The sequence below is a fragment of the Propithecus coquereli genome, unplaced genomic scaffold (genome assembly GCF_000956105.1).
Source record: "Propithecus coquereli isolate 6110/MARCELLA unplaced genomic scaffold, Pcoq_1.0 Scaffold98, whole genome shotgun sequence".
In the NCBI taxonomy this organism is placed as follows: Eukaryota; Metazoa; Chordata; class Mammalia; order Primates; family Indriidae; genus Propithecus; species Propithecus coquereli.
The window spans coordinates 1,623,804-1,641,306 of record NW_012156173.1 but is presented as its reverse complement, the minus strand read 5'-3'; the positions used below and the strand labels follow the sequence as shown (position 1 = coordinate 1,641,306).

The 17,503-nt window shown below is 36.2% G+C and overlaps 1 protein-coding gene across 1 annotated transcript in view; it reads right to left on the bottom strand.

Annotated features, from left to right (window-relative positions):
* Positions 1-5,777: 5,777 nt before the first annotated feature.
* ENPP3 (ectonucleotide pyrophosphatase/phosphodiesterase 3) overlaps positions 5,778-17,503 on the bottom strand; it is a 75,213-nt gene continuing 63,487 nt past the window's right edge. The window contains exons 19-23 of the mRNA XM_012665169.1: positions 12,790-12,925; positions 10,182-10,259; positions 9,434-9,566; positions 7,676-7,832; positions 5,778-5,948 (exon numbers count right to left, since the gene is read on the bottom strand). Coding sequence (XP_012520623.1) covers positions 5,778-5,948; positions 7,676-7,832; positions 9,434-9,566; positions 10,182-10,259; positions 12,790-12,925 — 675 coding nt within the window. The remainder of the gene's footprint in view (positions 5,949-7,675; positions 7,833-9,433; positions 9,567-10,181; positions 10,260-12,789; positions 12,926-17,503) is intronic.

The window sequence follows — 17,503 nt, the reverse complement described above, 5'->3', positions numbered from 1 at the left end:
TCTGGAAGTTTGTTCAAGTGTGAGTCCACTGATTGAGGGAGTGATTGTGGTCTGCCAGGGATGCTGTGTAAGAAGGAAGTCGTTTCATCCAACAGCCTTGTTTGTGTTTTTGAAAATGGTTTTAGTTTATGTCCTGTTTCCATTCCCATGCCCAGCCCTCCCAAAGTAAACGAGTGACAAGTGGTGGTGGTGGGAGTAATGGGGGTGCAGGGGTGGAGGTGGAGGAAGGAAAGAGATTTCCCTGGGGCAGGAGGATTTTCAAAGAACCCGATGTAATTTGGAAATAAACTCAAGCACCAAAACCAGATGGAGTTTACATCAAGATCAGCCCAATTTATAAGCATAAACACAGACTCCTAGAAACTCCATTTACTGGTTCTAAAAAAATCAAACCTGATGGGCATTCTTGTACAAAATTTCATCTAAATTAGTAGCTAAAGAAGAATGCTTGGCACATCAAGAAGTGCACCTCTTCATCTCATTCCTCCCCCTCCCATCTACCCAGCCCCACCCACCAACAGGGAAAGTAGGTTTCTGCTGGCCCAGAAGACTCACTTGTTTCTGATATTTTCTAGAACAGATCCTGAGCCTTCTTAATTCCAACTACGGCACTAAATACCCCTGAAAGGTTAAAAAAATGTGTTAAGAAAACAAAATTTTAACTCAATCTGGAAAATAAGCCAATATTTAGAATTTCCCTTCTTTCCAAGTCAGCTCCCAAGACCTTAGCTGCCCTCACTTGGGTCAGAAATTCCCCTTTCTTCAAACAAGAATTAACTGTATTCCTTGATTCCATTACATTGGGACTCACAAAAATATCCCTCCCGTATGCCTGTCTCTCAAAATACATACAACTAAAAATAGCAGTAATATGTGGTCCCCTCTGTTCAAAAGCAAGAAATTCTGTTGTCTTACATGCTCATCTATACAAAAAGCACTTGTCAAAAATTTGGTTGATTACATATTTCAATGTCAGCAGAAGAAAAAATAAAGGGGATTATACTGCCTAGGATAGTTCTATCATCTAAAAGTCAAAAAACAACTTGAGAAGACTGGGGTGATGATTAGTCATGGATGCCAACATTATCGATTCTCACTACACCTGCCTGATTTTACATTAATTCTTAGCTATACATGCCTTAGATATGTCTCGGGTACCAATTTGTAAAAAAATCAAGGCATTTATTGAAATGTCAAGCGGTCATTTCCTTTTGCTCCAATAAGTTATATTTTCTGCTAGAAAAAAGTTTCTAAATCCTCCAAGCACAAGTATTTTCCTGAAAAATTTGAAATTTCCCTGAGAAAAAAAATTTGAGTCTGAGCCCAAGTGACATGAATTGACATTTCTCCAAATCCCATATTTAAACATTACATTTCAAAGGAGAGATATGCCCAGGAACCATGGGTTAATAGGGTTTAATTATTATAATCATTGGTTATGGGATTATCCGTAATTTTAATATTTGTATTTATAAGTATATGATATATTAATATGCTATATTCATATACTATATAATATATAGTTTAGATAGTCTTATAATGAATACATGTTACTTTTATAAGTAAGAAAAAATAAATTATTTCCATTTTAGGTGGGGGAGAACTACATCTTAGTGAATTCAGGTTTTGAGTACACCAATTTAAGAATTAAAGTTGTAGCAATATAGTACTTTTATTGTCAAAGAATGAAACTACTATATGTGTTTACCCACCTTTAGGAATTTGCCCAGAAGATACACTTCCAATAATACAAAATCGCATATGCATAACTTCATTCATTGCTGTATATTTATAATTACAAAATGTTGGAAACAGCCTAAAGGCCTTTACATAGGAGATTGATTTAATAAACTATGACACATCTACACAATAGGGTACCATGCAACAATAAAAGAGGTTGAGGAAGACCTATATATATGGAGTGATTTCCAGGATATATTGCCAAATTTTTTTAAAATGTACAAAAGGAATATATAATATACCTTTTTGTGTAAAAAAGGAAAATAAGAAAAATGGATATATCTGTTTATTTTTGCAAATATAAATACGGGAATGATAAATCAGAAACAAATGTCATTGGTGATGACACAGGGTAGATGGGAAAGGACTGAAAGAGGGGAGGGAGGACTCTTCTGACTGTATCTTTTCACCTAATTGTGACTTTTGAACTCATGTTAATACTTTACGTACTCAAAAAAAAAAAATAAACTTGACCCAACAAGGATGGGGAAACCCCTTAGTGGAATATAAGCAGAAGCAAATGAACAGTATTATATTTCAAATGAATAATTTAACTACACTGAAGGGGTAAAAAACAAATTCTTTGGAACAGTATTCTGACTACTTAGTAGATTTGTTTTTCTAAGTGGTATTGGTTAGCAATTCCTTCTCTGTGTATTGTAGGACTGAACGAATGAGTAAATATATTGATGTGTTGAGAACCAAATTTCTATTAGAGAAAGGAGATACAATTATGAAATAAGAAAGGGTGAAAAAAACCCATGCAGTACTGAATGGTAATTAGTTCATGATTTTTATTCATGTAGTTATAAACATAAATAGAGCTAGGGATAGACATAGGCAAGTGATGGAGATATAGATTCTACTTTTGTTGGCTGAACGGGCCTAGATGCACTGATAGCCCTGAAGCCACTAGGGTTCCAGTGTTCACTAAATGGAACCAGGGCTCCTTGGAGAAATTACTCATTCCAAAATTAGTGCAGAGAAAGTACAAGATGATCCTGAAACATTTATTTTTGTACCAGAAAATAAGGAAGTGCTCAAAAAATGATGGGAATAGGTCAAAAGGACACAGGGGCCCACTTAGGAGTCCTGCCAGCTGAATCCGAGGACAATTTGAGTACTGAAATAAATAACAATGATAATGTATTTTAATCCATTGAAATAAAAAAGAATCTGTGAGTCTGTAAAGATAAACAAATAATAAATAAACAGACAAGAAGAGAATACTTATCCTTATAGTAGAATGCTAACAAATGTAAAATAATGGAGTTTTGAAAAATCACCTCTTTTGTAACTGCCACAGTAAAAGTTGAATCAGGGAAGGATTATCAGTGGATATTAAAGCCAATGGGTGAAAACTTAATGGGAAACAGGATACGGATAGAGTTTCAAGTGTCTTCCTACAAATGATTTATAAATTACAAAGGGAAAAATGCTATCTTTATAGAAGAGAAGCCTAGTGAACACCAACTTCACCAAGTGATCAAATCTGGTGTTAATAATAATGGCACAAAGGAATACCCTGTGCTTCCAAATGTGAAGTACCAAGGACAAATATCACCAATGTACTGTTCCTGCCAAAAATGCATTGCATGAATCCAATCATGAGGAAATGTCAAACAAATCCAAATTGAGGGACAATCTACAAAATAAATGACCTAGACTCTTCAAAAATATCATCATTATTTGTTATAGACTGAGAAATTGTTGCATATTATAAGAGATGAAAGATTTAAAAAAAAAAAACTTAATGCAATGAATGATTCTGCTTCAAATCCTGGACCAGAAATGAAAATATGGTAAAGGACATTATTGAAAATGTAAGAAAAATTTGATAGATCTGTAAATTAGATTATGTATAGTGTTGTATTAACATTAAACTTACTGATTGTCTTTGTATGAGTTAATGACCTTGATCTTAGCAATTATATACCGGGCATGATGACTACAATGAATTCTCAGAAAGTTCAGGGGAAAAAGAAAGATACATGTAAATAAATATACACAGTGAGAATGTTGGCAATTGGTGAAGCTTATAAAGAGTTATAAAGAGTTCTTTATACTATTCTTGCAACCTTTCTGTATAACATAAAATTCTTTCCAAAAAATATTTTTAAATTCTAATTATTGTTTACATTTTCAGATTTTTAAATAAAACAAGATTATTGTAAAAGGTACGCTACATACTGAAAGCTATAAAGTAAAAATAGCAAATCCCCTATAATTCCATGACCCATTAAATCATTGGTATTTCGTTCAGAATGATTTTATACACACATATTTCTTTTTAATAGAATAATGAGTATGCAAAGGAAGGTATAAGATTATACAATCTCTGTGCAAAAAAAATGTAACTTTAATTTTTCTCAGACTGATCTTTTTATTTCTTTGTCGAGCACTGAACAATTGAGCCATTTTCAGAGAAACTCAGAAGCAATGAGGCATCCAGAGTTATTAATCTTGGTTCAGGATTGTAAACATCCCCCACTTGTCTCCTCATAGTGGGATACAAATTCCAGCGGATCCTCTCTAGTTGCCAGGCCATGGTGGGGCAGGAGAACATTGATTGGAGAAATTGTGTCTATATAAAGATCTTAACTTTATTGCTGTATATCTGGAAATAGTTTTCTATTTGGGTGTTGTCTTTCAGCCTCTGTGTATTGCACGTTTTACCCTGCATAAATTTCTAAACTAAATCCTACAAGTGAAGAAACTATGTTAAAAAAAAAAGGCCAATGGCACTAAACTAACATTTCAATTAGTTGTAATCAATGACCATAATTCAACTGAAATCCTAATAGAAAGCAACTGGATTTGTTTTCCTTGACGGTCAGGTCACAAGATTTTTCAACAGCAGCAAAGCCTCTGTCCCTGGATGAACTCTTCTTTATATCAGAGAAGAATCTAGAACATTGCCAGTCTGGCAATCCAAAAATCTGACCAATAGTATTGCCCCTGAAATAAGTACTGGGATATCTTTAGTTCATAATCGTGTTTTGAAAGATTAAAGAAATACATACAGTTTTTTAAAAAAAACTTTAGGCAATAAAAAGAGCACAAAATAAAAATTTTATCTCCTTTTCTTACTATTAATTCCTGCCTCTCCTAACCCAGACTTTATTATGTAAATTAGGGCCTGACGAACTACAGCCCACTACCTGTTTTTGTAAATAAAGTTTTATTGAAACACAACCATTCCCATTCCTTTATTATCTATGACTGCTTCCTTTTTGCAACAGCAGAATGAGGATTTGTAACAGAGACTGCATGGCCTAAAAATTCACTGTCTAGTCCTTTGCAGATGTGCAGATGTTTCCTGACTTCTGAAAAATGACAGCATACTGCACATACTGTTCTACATTGTGCTTCTTCATTTAACAATAGCCATACATTCAAGATATACATCTACTGCTTTCTCTCTAGAGGTGGAATAGTATTCTATCATTTGTTTAAACAAATTCCATAATTTGTTTAACCAGTCTTTTTGGCTATTTTCTGGTCTTTGCTACCATAATAAATGATATTTTTATGAATTTGTGCAAAGTACATTTTTTGGGACAGTTTTTACAACTGAAACAACTGAATGAAAGCTATGCACATTTTTATTTTATTAAATATTGCCTCATTGTCAAATTTAAAATTGATATAGAGTTGATTCAATTCCCAAGTGACACCTACACTTCTTTTATTCTCCCTTTGGTTTCAAGAATTCCAGGCAGAAAAATATAGCTAAAGATTATGAATGGGATGATAAATATAATAAGGAAGGTACAATCTATCATGGAATTAGAGTTCAAAAAACAAAAAAAGAAGAAAGGCATAACATAATACCATACATAATTCATAATCTCTGTGCAAAAAAACCTTTGAAATAGTACATATTCATAGGAATGAAAAAGAAAAAAGGGAATAATGAAAATCTGGCTTTTAGTGGATTTGAGGAATAATAGAAAACTTTATTTTACAATTCTCAAGAAAAAAAATCATTTGCATTTTGCCAAAATTGTTTTATACATTAGGTATACATTATTAAGTTAAATAATGGTTTCAAATGTGGGTAAATATGTCTTTAGTTGCAAAATTTCGGAAACAGGCTGTACTTTTTCCTGGTAAAAGTCAAGCCCAGTAAGAAGTTCCACGTCTCGAACCCGCGCAATGTGTGCTTTAAATCTTTCTTCAACCCACAGATCTTCTGGTTTATTTTCCTGAAAAAGAAAAACACAGATTATTTTTCACAGGCCATGATTTTTTTCATGAGCAGAAATATTTTTTATTACTTAGAAGTTAGGTACTGTGAGGTTTTTGTTTGTTTTGTTTTTTATTCAGGATAGATGATCTGAAGTCTTCAGGTGAAGGAGTATGACAGAATGAAAACTAAACTTTAAGATGAGTAAATTCATAGTAGTGCACACAGGTGAATGTGAGGAGAACAGGAGTCAGCAAATCTACTTAAGATTCATTTCCAGAAGTCCTGAGAGAAGGTCATGAGGGCCTAGACCAGGGATAGCAAATAGTTTCTTCTTCCTATACCCGTTATACTCACTCCTTAATGGCTACCTAGAACCTCTGTAAGACGAACTATTTAATCCCAATTTCATGGTATAGAGCACCACATTATCAGTTATCAATGTCTGCCACTGGAAGAGGAGGTGAAGAATGATGGCTTATCCTTATAACTCAACTAAATAAAATGCTGAGAAGAAAAACAGAAAGTGATTCTTCAACTCAACGTCTCCTGACAGTTTCTTGTTTGGAAACTTTTCTTCCTCATTTCAGGACCATGAATGGTCCACTGTTCAACCTCTAACGTTTGGCCTCCATTTTTAGTCACTGAAAGATCACAATTCACTCAAGTAAAATCCTTTCTGCAAGACCCAGCTAAAATGTCACCTTCTGTCCTTTGAAATCCTAGAATACTTTATGTGTCCCTCTCTTGTGCCAGGTATCTCTCTCTTCTATTTTCTAGGCTTGTAAGTGCAAGTACACAGTATGGTGAAGGCAATCAGGCTGTTGAACACCTGAAAGAACACCGATGAATCCCAGTCTGGCCTAGAACCTAAGCTTTTGATTTCTAGTTTCTAATAGCCTGTGAGACTTTCCACGTCAACCACCATTTCCACAAACTTTACATGCCTACACTTAACTATCCTATCTACCTGCCAAAAAGCTCTCATTCCTAAGTTTCCTCTTTCTTTTTCCAAATTATCTACATTTCAAAATTCTGATTCAGCTTTGAGTTTCCCTTTTCCTTTGGCTCTTGCCAAAAGGATCAGTCGCCAAATCCTCTCCATGGAAGACTCTTCATGATCTTCTCAATCTATTCAAATTCTTCACATCCTTTAAGGCCCAGCCCTACTCTCACTGAATGTATTTTTAATTTTAAACACTAAAGCCTTTTAACAGTGTTTGACAATTGACTGCAAACTTTGTGACATCTCTTCCTTATTAATTTTTAAAATAATTCTTACATAATTGACTGACCCTGTAATCTCATTTATATGTCAAAGTTGTATATAAACTCCTCAAGGGCAGCGATGATGTATTCCTCCTTCGTGTATTCCAAAGAGTTTCTATCATGATACTGTGTACTTAATAGGCACCCATTATATTTGTTGAATGTCTTCAATAAAAAACAATTTCCAGGATACATATTTTTTTCCTATTAAAGAATATTTATATTCTTCCTTCCCTTATTAGAGAGTGAGCATACAAGGCATAAAAATAAAATACATAAGGGATGCATATATAAACACATGTTCCTGTATGCAGATGCATGTTTAAATGATATTAACTACATAGAAATCAACAGTCTAAGGAAAAGCTCAAAAATGAAGTCATTTTTATCACAACTGTACCCATGAAACACTTAAAAAGTATATTTTAGCCCAAATGAGCTCTGAGATCATCATTTTCTCTCCCAAAGCGTACTCACAGGACAGCTCTCCACGTTGGTAGGTCGGTGAGGGATAATAAAGGGGAGGACATCCAGCCACCCAGGGCAGTCGTCGGGTGTGTGGCTCCCGCTTTTACAACTTGTCAGCACTACAAAGTAGTGTGTTGGGATGGGAACACTGGTGTTGGCTACATGTCTAAAAACATAATTGAAAAGATTCGGTGCTATTACATTTTTGCTTCTAAAGACTGTAAATGTCTTTACATAGTTTTAAAGAAATGCCAAGGTAAAAATCTAGTAAAAGAAAGTAATGAACAGAAAGCACCGAGTCCTATTATGTATTTTTTTTAAACTTCAATCAGGCAGAACAGAGATTTGTAGTAGAGTCCAAGCTTAGTCATTTTAGCATTATGGGAAAATATTAGAAGACAAAGAAAAGCAGAGCTTGACGTTCTGCTTCCTTTGTTTCCTAGTTTTGTTGACTTTATACTTATACTGGTGTTTTCTAATAGAGCCGGCGCTGAGAATGTAGGAGCCCAGATCCCAACCCTAGCTATGTACTTACTTCCATTAGATGTTCGGACTTGCACTCATTCTCTAACATTCTATGACTTACTAAGTTTCCTCAACTTTAACAAGGAGGTGACCCTGTACTAGCAACTTCACACTGTAGACATGGGGATAAATCCATACAGCTGATATGACAGTGCTTTGGTTTCAGATAATGAATGTAAAAGTGTTTTTAAAAGTTTTAAATGTAAAATAAAGGTAAGATATTAGTACGTGTCCACTAAAAGAAAAAAAAATACAAGCTGGTATAAATAGAAACATATTACTGTGATTTAGAACATGGACTCAGAGCCAGACTGTCTGGGTTCATATTCTGGCTTTCCCACTTATTAGTTAAAGAATTTAGATAAGTTATTTAACTTCTTTGTGCCTTGGTTTCCTCATCTCTAACTAGAGGCTAATGGACCTTAACATGGCATATCTTCCTGGTTCAAATGACGTGTATGTGAGTGGCTTAGAAAGTATGCAGCATACAGTAAAGCGTATCAAAGTGTGTTAGAATTATTAAATGGTGAAAGGTAGAATCAATAAACACTGGAATAAACACAAGAACAAAATAGGAAAAGGCCACACACTTAGTAGTCATAAAGGTGTAGTTAAAAGTCGCTGCTTTACATAATCTAGGCTTAGAAAGTACAATTGTTTAGTTTCTTCCTTCCTATATTTTGATAATAAAGAGAAAAGATGGATGAAACTTTTGTCTAAAACTCTATTACTGTTTGTTGTATTCAAAACTAATTTTTAGCAACCTACTAAGACCAAGCTTAGTACTAAGATGTACAGTTTAGTAAAACTAGTTTTCTGCACCTTCTCCCGGGAAATGCTTTTATGCATTATTCACTATTCTTGTGAAATTTACCTTAGTCTTTACTTGATGTTTTCCACTCATTGTTGGACTGGTTTTATGTTTATTGATAGTACATGAACTCTTCCCTATTCCCTTACTTAGCCTTTACAAAATCTTTATCTTTGCACATTAGTTTAGAAATTTTCCAAATAAAGTTTTTCCTAAACTTTTCCTGGAAATGTTTTGTTTGATGTTTAGTTTAAATTTTTGCCATATAAAATTTTTGCTAAATATTTAGATGGACTAGATTGAAAATAGTCAACAATAACATCTGCCTATGTATATATTATGTAATATTTAAAATACTGAGCATTTATTTAAAATATTGAGATTTCCCCTCATGATACCCTATTGCTAAGTCAAAAGGTCAAACTACTTACTCTGTAATTTCATCTGGAGCATCAAAATGGCCATCATAATTATAATCGAATATTGGTCCACTAACCACATTTACTCCATTTCTCTCGGTGGCATGTTTTATAAGAAGAACACTGTGGAAGTAGTCCCACATTTCTAAAAGTAAGAGAATAAAGTGCTAAAAATATCTACCTCTGTTGAACATGGAAATATTTTCTATTACAGACAAGTACATTTAAATAGCATGAAATTCTGCTCCAATAATTGTCAGTGGTGATTGTGTAATTCTACAAAATAGTCCATACGACAAAAATGTGCAGCCACTTTGATGATAGCTTTTTGTTGCTATAGTTGTAGTCTTGAAATTACTATTAAATATATCTCCAAATTTCTCCCTTGGGTGAGTTGCTTATGAGATAATAAGAGTTAAAAATAGTCAGAACACACATGTTGCCTTATTATTATTCCTGGGACGAACATTTACCTTTCATTTATTTACTTTCGGTGTCAATAAAATTTAGTTTTGTGAATAGCTCTTTACAGTTAAATTAAGGGTTAAAAGAAATTATCAGAATTTTAGCAACAAATCACTCAAAGTTGAAGCAAGTTGAAAAGAAACCATGTCAGTGATCCTTCCTTACCTATATTTAAAACACTAGAAAAAAATGTTTCTTAATATCAGGACCAAATTACAATAAAAGATATGTTTACTTTGGAAGTTCAGGAAGTCACTTAGGTATTTTAAAATTGATAATCTAAATACATACTTACTTTTGAATTCTTCATACATAGGGACCAAATTACTTGTAATTAAGGCATCATATTGACTATCAGAGGTTCTATTGTTTGCTGCAAAACAAATGGATCTTATTAAATCTAGCTATAAAAGAAAATGACATACTACATAATAGGCCTATTACTATTACATATTAATGTAAATTTAACAACAATCCAAACACAGAAATACTGAGTCCTTTCTACTAGAAGTCATCAATAATGCAGGCGGTTTTATGCATTTGATACCTCTACTGGGTTGATTTGTGATCTGCAAAAGGATTCCTTCAAGTCCCAACGCCCCCACACCTGCAAATGTAAGCTCATTTGGAAACAGGGTCTTTGCAGATGTAGCTAAGGGTCTCTAAATGAAATTATCCTGGATTTAGGGTGGGCTCTAAATCCAGTAACTGGTGTCCTTATAAGAGTGAGATTTGAGAAGGGAAGAGACACCTGGGAGAAGGCCATGTGACAACAGAGGTAGAGATTAGAGTGATAAATACAGCAAAGTGCCAGGCAATGCCTGGAGCCACTAGAAGCCAGAAGAGAGAAGGAAGGATTCTCCCCTAGAGCCTTCAAAGGGAGCATGACCCGGTCAACACCCTGATTTTAGACTTTCGGCCTCAGGAACACATTTCTGTTGTTTTAAGTCAACAGTTTGTGGTAACTTGTTACAGCAGCCCTTGGAAACAAATAAAATGCCAGATATGGATGCACAGTTATTGCATGTGCACAAAATAATGATGCTATTATAAATAAATCTCTTCCAAAATAAAATTTACTTAAGAAAATGAGTTTTTACTCAATGAGGACTGCAGATGGGAACACCACAAATGATGGGCTCTGAGGACTCGTGGACATGCCGTGTAGCACGTGAGTGTTCAGTGAGTGCTCTGGAAGCAGAAAGCCAGCGTAGGAACCCCGGCTCCACTGAGCGCCGGCTGCACCCTCTGGGTAAAGTGCTGTGTCCCTGTGTGTCTCATTTGTCTTGTGGCATCCATCATAGAGTTATTATCAGGATTAAAAGCTGAAAACCTATAAATTCGTATTATAATACTTTTTTCATTTTATTTTATTTTGATAAGAACACTTAACAAGAGATCTACCCTTTCAATAAATTTTTAAGTGCACGATTCGGTATGGTTGACTGTAAGCACAATGTCGTGCAGATCTCTAGAGCTTATTCATCCTGCTTGACCGAAACTTTACGGCCATTAATTAGTAATTCCCTATTTCCCTCTCCCTGAGCCCCTGACAGCCACCATTTCACTCTGATTTCATCAATTTGACTATTTTAGATAATTTGACAACATGGATGAACCAACTTGAGGCCACCATGTTAAGGGAGATAAGTCAGTTACAGAAAGACAAATATTTGCATGATTTCACTTACATGAGATTTCTATTAAACTTTTTATATTTAAACTAAACTTGGGTATCTTAACTAATTCTTAGACAAGACAACAATGGGCGGGCACGCCCAGGCAAGGAGAATCATGTAGAGTTTTTCTTAACATTTCACCTGGCGTTCATGGTGTTCACAGCCCGAATAAGACTTTTCTCCTTTTAAAACTGAGCCCAAAAAGTTGGAAGGGCAATAAACATAACATTACCTTTGTTTCAGAGAAAAATAAGTTTATAATAGAATTTCTATTTCTAACAAATAGCTAGAATTCATAGTGGAGAGTTAGAAGGGAGTTTCATTTTATCCTTAATTTTTTGAGACAAGCTGTTTAGTTATTAATTTCATTTCATTGTCAAGGCAACCATTTATTTATTAACTAATATTTTATGATACCCCTAATTGTATCTTGGTACTTAAAAAAATGTCAGTTTATTTATCCTAATTCTATTAGAGGTTTGAAATTGATATGTTACTTGCTTCCATGAAGCCTTTTTTCCCAATATAAATCCAAGAATCTCTAAATTATAAATCTCTGAATTGACCATCTTTGGCCATGGCTTGAAGAAAAATGAGGCCAAATATCAGGAGGTTCCCAGAAACTGAAATTTTTGAAAATCTCATGGGCAAATTAATGAAAATGACATTTGTTGCTGCACAGAGAAGAGGCTTGAGTTTTAGAAAAGTCACATTGGCTTTTGCATGTTCCCAAGAGAGATCTTGTTTTCAGAAAATAAAATAAAACTTAAAGTTCATTTGGCTGCTTAATCTGCAGTTGAAAACTGTTGGACACGCAGCATGAGTGATAGGCTAGAATTCCAGCCTGATTTCTTTTCACAGCACAGCTGCAGCTGTGTTCTCCGTGCAGACCTTAGCTTGGGCAGGAGCCAGAAGAAATGGTTTTTTAGATGCTTATGTCCTTCTGCAAAGAATCTTCAGTTTTAAAATTAAACTTAAACCTGCTGAACTCTCTAAACATCTGGGCCAGATGAGAGCTGATGTGTGGGTCCCACTGCAAAATTTCTTATTCTTTATTATAGATGCCATGCTTCTCTGGCCAGCCCACAACCACTGGAAGCCTCTCGGGCAGCTAGCTTAGCCCAAGCAGGTAGTTTTGACGGGGAGTGTATGTTTAAGGCACATGCCCACATCCAGCTGATGAGGGCTTTCTAAGCTACTACTCTAAAAAAGAGTTCTACCAACCAGGAGGATAGAGGAAGCCGTGGGTGATATTGTTGTCTGCTAAATAGAAGGAACATTTTTGGCTCTCAGAAGGAGTAACCCTGACATCAGCCCGCAGACAGTCTGGAACAGTGGGAGGAAGAGGAGATGTGTCTCCCTGTTGAAAGAGAGAAAAGAAAAAAAAATTACGCCCACAGTTGTGGCTCACCCATTGCCTTATATGGTTTGTCACTTCCCTAGAATGTTTTTCATTTAAGCTTTTCCTATTTTCTTAGTGAATCAAGTCTATGCAAGCAATGGGAATGGACATTTTCAGCAATGTTTTCTTCTGTGGTTCTCTTCTGGTTAGGGACATTGGGAGGGCAAATCAAATACACCTTGGAAAAAAATATTTGCAGAGTAAAATCTGAATTGAGAGCAGAGGAATGATGGGAGCTATTGCTAAAAACCAAAACCCTTTTTCAGGATCTAACTTTTAGATGATGATATATATTGTACTTGTAAATAAAAATTGAAAGTCGAATGTAAATAATTTATTTTTAAACTACAGATATAAACTAAGTATATTATTCTTCAGCTGGGCAAGGACTTCTAATCAACCTAAGATTAATTCAAAGAAGGTGTAGTTGTCTAAACATACATATTTTTGGATTTAAATAAATTTGCAGCTATATTTCACTCATTATGAAATACAGGGATATATTTTTTTATAATTTCTTTATAATTTTACTTATTTATTTATTTGGCTATCTATCTATCTTTCTATCTATTTATTTATTTATTTAGATAGAGTCTCGCTTCGTTGCCTGGGCAAAAGTGCTGTGGTGTCAGTCTAGCTCACAGCAACCTCAAACTCCTGGGCTCAAGCGATCCTCTTGCCTCAGCCTCTCAAGTAGCTGGGACTACAGGCATGTGTCACCATGTCCAGCTATTTTTTTTTTTCTATTTTTAGTAGAGGTGGGGTCTCGCTGATGTTCAGGCTGGTCTCAAACTCCTGAGCTCTAGCGAGCTTCCGCCTTGGCCTACCAGAGTGCTAGCGTTTACAGGTGTGAGCCACCGCGCCTGGCCTATCACTCTATTTAAAGACTGGTAGGATAATATGTTCATGAGATGGCATTCTATAAATATGCTGCCTAACTCAACTATTTAACGTAATACTACATTACATCATCATCATATTTTGATTATCATATAATCACGGGTACATTTTGCTATTGGTTTAGCTGTTTCAGAGATTTTGATTTTTATACGCCCTCTACTGCCCACAATGGATATCTTCCTTAACAAAACTTGACATAATTTATATTTTTAAAAAGTTAAGTTAGATTAGGATGTCCTTCCTTTATCCACTGCATTGTGCTGAAAGCATAAATTAGCTATGGTGTCTAAAATGCCTGAGTTAGATTCGCAAAGGAAAAGTCAACATGCACTGTGTGCTATATTCATAGCAAGAGAGTACCATGCTGTGGTATAGTACAGGTAGGAGGTGAAGATTAGAGGGAAAGCCAAGCAGAGATTTTATCCCCTGACATACCGCAATGCTTCAGCCAGAAAACATTACACAGAAGTTGAGTAAACTTCTCGATTTGATTGAACACATCCATTTATCCTGCTCCCTTCTAAAATTCCATTAAAAGGACAATAATAATGAAGACACATAAGAGATGACAGGAAATGGTCAGAAGCTGGAAATTAGATAAACACATACTAACCTGACTTAGTAGATCAGTACACACTGACTGCCAAGAGCCTATATTTGGGGAAAGCACCAAGAAGCAGATTCCTACTGTAGAATCCCAGAGGGGAAGAACCTGGAGTCTCCTAAAGACAGTGGGTGTGCATAAGGCTGGAAACAGAAGATAGACTGAAAGTCTGCAAAAAAAAACCCAGACAGTATGTTGACTCTCTGGAGCGTCTGAACTAGAGGGATGACCAGACTAAAGGACACAGGCACAGTGAAGAGCAGGGTCACCACACTGAAAGCAATGGGATTAAATAAAACTACATACTGAATGACAAGACTCTCCCAGCCTCATTGCCTTAGGTATCCTGCATATCGTATACACTGGCTCAAATTAGAAGTGTCTTCTCTTTGCAAAACAAACCAGTCTGAAAGGAAAACCAGATACTTTCAGTTGGTAGTCTCAAACAAAATAGCTGATTCTCTTCCACATCAACCTACAGTGGAGCTAACCAGCTGGAAAGCCCCAGCCATGTAGTTTAGTGTCTCACCCTTAAAATACAAACTGATAGCCAAGGTCTACTAGATACTGGGGCACAGGGAGAAGAAAAAGAGTCAATGCAGAGAACAGAAGAAAACTCTCTTCTCAGAGAGTATATATGGCACCCATAAAGAAACAACAGAAAGCAATAAAAAAAGATAACAGAAAGAGCTCTTGAGATTTAAAAATACCATAGCAAAAAGAAAATATTTAATAATATCTAGAAGATGAAGTTGCAGATATGTCTCAAAAGTGATATTAAAGAAATGGACGAAAGTAAGGAAAACAGACACATTAGACGATCAGTCCTGGAAAGTCTAATGTCCTGTTAATTTTGAAAAAAAATTTATTTCTAAAACTCCAAAGCCAGTTAAAATATCAATTAAGCATATAGACAGAATGAAAACATTTTGAGACACATAAAGCCTCAAAAATGTATCTTCCCTTCTTTCTTTCTCAGGAAGCCCCTGAGTGATACAGTCCACCAAAACAAGAAGTAAACCAAGCAATATGAAAATATTTGTATTAAGTGCATTAGATTAGCTCTCACCATTTATTTCACTCTCCTTCAGGTGGCAGAGTCTGGAAAGCTAAAAACACTTGTTCACATTCTTTCAAAAATGTATCATAGAAAACCATTTGGAATGACCAGGTTTCTCCACTTGGTATAAAGGGCACATAAGTTTGTTGTGAAATGGAGAAATGAGGAATATCAACTGCTGAGTCAGCCCTACAGACACCTAGTGTATTGTGAGTTTGATATTTCCTAACACACACCTTTATCATTTTATTCTAATGTTCCACATTAGTTTTACTTGAAGTAATATACAGTACATAAGTGTAGCTATACATGCATTTTCCACAATGTAAGGAAACTGAGATGCCTATATTTGATAGTTAAAATTATGAAAATGTTAAGAAGGGAAGTTTATTGTAATTTTTTAATGAGACTGTGGCTGTCAAAGTTGTACTCAAACAATTTAGTTGGGCAAAATGTTTCCCATTTTCTCAAAATAACATAGACTTTGGGTTTTGGGAAATGGGATGGGATAGCTTCAACCAGAAAGTACTAAAAAAAAGTTACAAATTTTTGCTAACTGAAAATCATGAGATTTATTTCAAACTTGAACTCTCAAATAGAAGTGCATCAAGCCCAGGAAAGAGGATGTGGCCTCTTTTATAAAAACAAGATTATGCAATACGCAGCCCTCCAGAAGGATGGAGAGGAGATAGGGGTCCATAATTGCTGAGCCTTGGTCTCACGAGAGAAAGTAATAGTGAACCATTACCACCACCATGACCACCACCACCACCACCACCACCATCACCACCACCATGACCATCACCACCAATACCACCACCACCACCACCACCATCAACACCACCACCACCATCACCAACACCAATACCATCAACACCACCATCACCACCACCACCACCATGACCATCAACACCAATATCACCACCACCACCATGAACACCATCCCCATCAACACCACCATTAACAATACCACCACCACCACCATCACTATTACCACTGCCACCACCACCATTACCACTACTGTCATCACCACTACCACTACCACCACCACCACCACCACTACCACCATCACCATCAACACCAATACCACCACCACCACCACCACCACCATCACCACCACCACCACCATCACCAACACCAATACCATCAACACCACCACCACCACCACCATCAACATCAACACCATCACCATCAACACCAATATCACCACCACCACCACCACCATGAGCACCATCCCCATCAACACCACCATCAACAATACCACCACCACCACCATCACTATTACCACTGCCACCGCCACCATTACCACTACTGTCATCACCACTACCACTACCACCACCACCACCATCATCATTACCACTACCATCATCACCACCACCATCACCACTACCAATACCACCATCACCTCCATCACCACTACCACCACCGCCACCACCACCACCATCATCACAACTACCATCATCACCACACTGCCACCACCACCATCACCACTACCACAACCACCATCAATACCACCACCATCACCATCACCACCACCACCATTACCACTACTGTCATCACCACCACCATCACCACTACCACCACCACCACCACTGCTACCACCACTATTGCCACCATAATCAAATCACCATCATCACTACGACCACCATCACCACCACCACCATTACCACTGCCACCACCATCACCACCACCATCACCACCACTGTGACACACATACACAGCTTCAATCTTGACATCTTTTGAGAGTTCCCTGGAATTTTTGAAGCCAGGGGATAGAAAGTCAGGAAAACAATAAATAGAAATCAGACACTCAGATGAAACCTGAACTCCCTAGCTTACAAAATCCTTCCAGAGAAGTAGATGATGAGCACAGACAGAAACATGAGGTGCTGTTACTTCTAGTCTGGCATGGGGACAAAACAGAATTTGAACAGAGGATAAAATTACTTTTGTTGAAGTTATAGATGCTTCC